The 3418-nt window shown below is 38.8% G+C and overlaps 1 protein-coding gene across 5 annotated transcripts in view; it reads right to left on the reverse strand.

Moving 5' to 3' along the window:
* Nucleotides 1-817: 817 nt before the first annotated feature.
* Nucleotides 818-3418, reverse strand: part of u2af2a (U2 small nuclear RNA auxiliary factor 2a) — a 9393-nt gene continuing 6792 nt past the window's right edge. For 4 of the 5 annotated variants that reach the window (XM_020617622.1, XM_020617621.1, XM_020617620.1 and 1 more), the window contains 2 exons: nt 2810-3058; nt 818-2682 (listed from right to left, as the gene is read on the reverse strand). In XM_020617622.1, the coding sequence (XP_020473278.1) occupies nt 2548-2682; nt 2810-3058 (384 nt within the window). In that variant the 3' untranslated portion in view covers nt 818-2547. The remainder of the gene's footprint in view (nt 2683-2809; nt 3059-3418) is intronic. The other variant, XM_020617619.1, reaches the window with a different exon arrangement.

Raw genomic sequence — 3418 nt, forward strand, 5'->3', positions numbered from 1 at the left:
CGCCCGTCTCATGCTGTAGATAGAATTTCATATCAAGCAAGTCAATCCACACTGCATCCGTGAGACATGGGTCTCCTGTAGAACCCTCACGTTTTTTTTTAATACCAAGTGTATTTTTTTTTTCTTCCTTCTGTCATATTTGGTGAAGCATAATTGCTACATTCAGCTGTTTAAATCACACAAATCCCGTAATTTCTGTTTGTACTAGTATCTAGTATCTATTACAAATGATTAGGACGAGTTTAACTTTCACCCTCTCAGCCAGAGGAAAAAAAAAAAATATATATATATATATATAATCCATAGGCGACAAAAACCCATTTTTTTCCTCATCTTACATAAAAACTAATTATGTCTGGAACACTTGTCTTGTTGGTTGGCTTGGTAAAGACTGTCCTGACGTCAGTTGGACAGCTGTTCTGCTGACTTTAAACCTGCATTAACTAACTATCCTATCATTAACTAACTTTTATCCACAAATTTTGGATAAAAAGAGAAAAAGCACAAAAGGGACTTATTGGATACTTGTATGTAGGAAAAAAAAAAAGCTATTTCACAGTAGAAATCATTAACTTGAGTAATAAACTAAAACATACATTTTAGATATGCTTTGTCATATTTTGAAAATGGTGACATAGTGAAAAAGCATTTATGTACTTAAACTGTCAGTAAGTTAACTAGCGCCATCGATTGGACATTACCATTAAATACAAGGCTTGATAAATTATGCCAACCACTGAATGAAAATTACCCATCACTTGGCATAATGAAGTTTGGATGTAGGTGTGAATAAGAGGAAGCACAAAACAATAAGGCATCGTGTAAATTCCATTTTTAATCAACATTTGAAAGCAAATTGGACAAATGAAAGACTTTTCTGCTTTTATAAACTAGATGATTTTTAAGTTTGAACTCATTTAAGAAGTCACATTTTTTCCAGAGAGAAAAATAAAGAACTTAAAATGACACAGTGACACTGAAAAAAAAAGCTAATTTTCCAAAAGTAAGGAGTAACATCTCAAAAGCGTTATCACTGACATAGTCTCTCTTCAGCGCTGTCTTAAGCCACTGAAGGTATCAAATGAAAGCATCACCTCAAGCCCGTACAGTGTGAACATGTGGTCCTCGGAGAAACAACGGCAGAAGATGAGGGAGATAAGAGAAAAGCAGATCTTGTTTAAGTACATGCAGACAGTTTCTAATTACCTCTTAGATTTGGTGGAAATGCCCCAAAGGCCATACATACAGCAAAATACTAGTTATGAAAGCTCAACAGAAAATGACAAATTTTATTAGCTGAAAATCAGTCAACTGTATAGTAATAATCCTTTGTCTGTGGGTGTTAATTATTTTTATTATGGAGCCCAAATAACTGGAAAAAAAAGCCACTGTGGTGTTAAGTTTCATTCTGATACTTTACTGTGGACAAGATACTGTCCTATCAATTTATGTTTTAACCAAAGCAGGTTTGATGTTAACAATCTTAATGTAAGAGGCTGTCTAGTTTTGGTTTCACTGTGGTACAACATGAGTCATAGGTATTAGTCGTGTTTATTTGGTCTTGTCAAAGATGTGAGACACACAAAAAGGACTGGGTCCAACACATCTTAACAATCTGCAGGAAAAGAAAGAGAAAACTGGTAACACAAGGCTAAAGCACGAGATTCTGACATTCATGAACCAACAGATATCATTGATAGCGGGGCTGGTCAAATTTCTATCCTTAGTGAATTGACATGAAATAACAAAAAATAAAAACAACCTGGTGTAATTGAGTCTGTTGATCCTGTTATGCTGCAGTCCGAATACAAAGTGATATTACAGCTCAAAACAGCGGAGCTAGCTACAAACTGTATCAAAACAATTACAGATGGCATTCAGATAGAGTCCAATTAGACAACAGGTTCTCTAACAATCATCCTGAGGGGGGCAGTGGCCTGATGAAAATGAAGGAACACGAGGAATGAGTTCAAACTTAAAGGGGGGGGGGGACAAGGAGTCTCCTCGCCTTTGTACTGATGATGTCAAAAATGAAGTGGACATTACAGCTACTGTATATCTATATTAGATAGTCAAACAAAAATGCCCTCATCTTCCTCTTCATCTCCCCTGCACTTCTATTTAGCGCAGCCCTCCTCTCAATCACAACTCTAGTTCGTTCCCTACTGCACCTCTGTCCTAACGTACTTAAAACAGGCAATCTCCATTTAAATACAAACCTGAAGTGTGACACCCCCTCCCACCCCAAATGACATTTGCCTCACAAAGTATAAAAATTGTTGACCCCACCCTAAACCACTACCCTATTATTACACACATTTCTCAAAACTCTGACTCGCCCACCAGCCAAATCCAGCCCCCTCTGTTAATGACTGTATATAAATCCTCCCCATAGTTTTCTTTCCCAGTTCCAATTCAAATGTCCAATTCTCCTAGATCTGAAATGCCGCTCTACCAGATAAATCAAGGGTCTGATTTTGGAAATGGCACCACCCCCGATCCCCCCACCCCCAAAGAAAGAAAGTTAACACGTTCTTCTTGCCTCCTCTACCAGAAGTCCCGGCGGTGATAAGCGTCCGGATCGCAGTATTTGGTCACCACCACCCTGTTGGCAAACTTCCGTCCTGTCAGCCCCTGCATGGCCTTCTGGGAGTCAAAAACTGACGTGAACTCCACAAAGATCTACAGAAATGTTTATTTAAAACAAAACAAACAACAACACACATTAGGTTGATGACTCGATACATTTTTTTTTTAACCACAACACCACAAACCACATTCTGGATGACTTAAATCAAACAGCTCCTACCTTGCCAGTCCCAGGCACCTCCAGGCCATCCACAGGTCGAGGTATCTCAATGCTCTTGACTTGGCCGTACTTGCTGCACTCCTCTCTGACATCCTCCACAATCTCCTCATATTCTTCATCATCCAGCAGCTCCTCGGGGGCCACCATATTCATCAGACACAGCACCTCGGTGGGCAGGCCTCCCATCTGAGTCACTGAGCTGTTTAGACCTGGCACCTGCAGCGTCACAGGGGTCTGGTTTATACTTGTCTGGAAGGACAAACAGAAAAGGTTAGATCAGGGTTAATTTTTTACATAACAGTTTGGTCTAAGTATTAGGACTAGCTGCAGGCCATCTACAATGTCATTCAGTTGTGGACCTTATTAACCAACTCTTATTAAACAAAACAGTAGCGAAAAATAATTTATAGTATCATTTTCATATTCTGAAGTAGACTGCTTCCACTTTTACAAAACTCCTTAAAGCATTGCTTCAGATAATTTAAGACATTTGTCACTTTCCTCTATCTGTTGATAGTTTTGATTTCATTTTTGACTGGTTGCCACAAAGTACAAACACCTTCCATATCCAGTTTCATGATGCTTTGACTTCTGGCTGTTTTTGTTGAC

The sequence above is a fragment of the Monopterus albus genome, unplaced genomic scaffold (genome assembly GCF_001952655.1).
Source record: "Monopterus albus unplaced genomic scaffold, M_albus_1.0 scaffold192.1, whole genome shotgun sequence".
Lineage (NCBI taxonomy): Eukaryota > Metazoa > Chordata > Actinopteri > Synbranchiformes > Synbranchidae > Monopterus > Monopterus albus.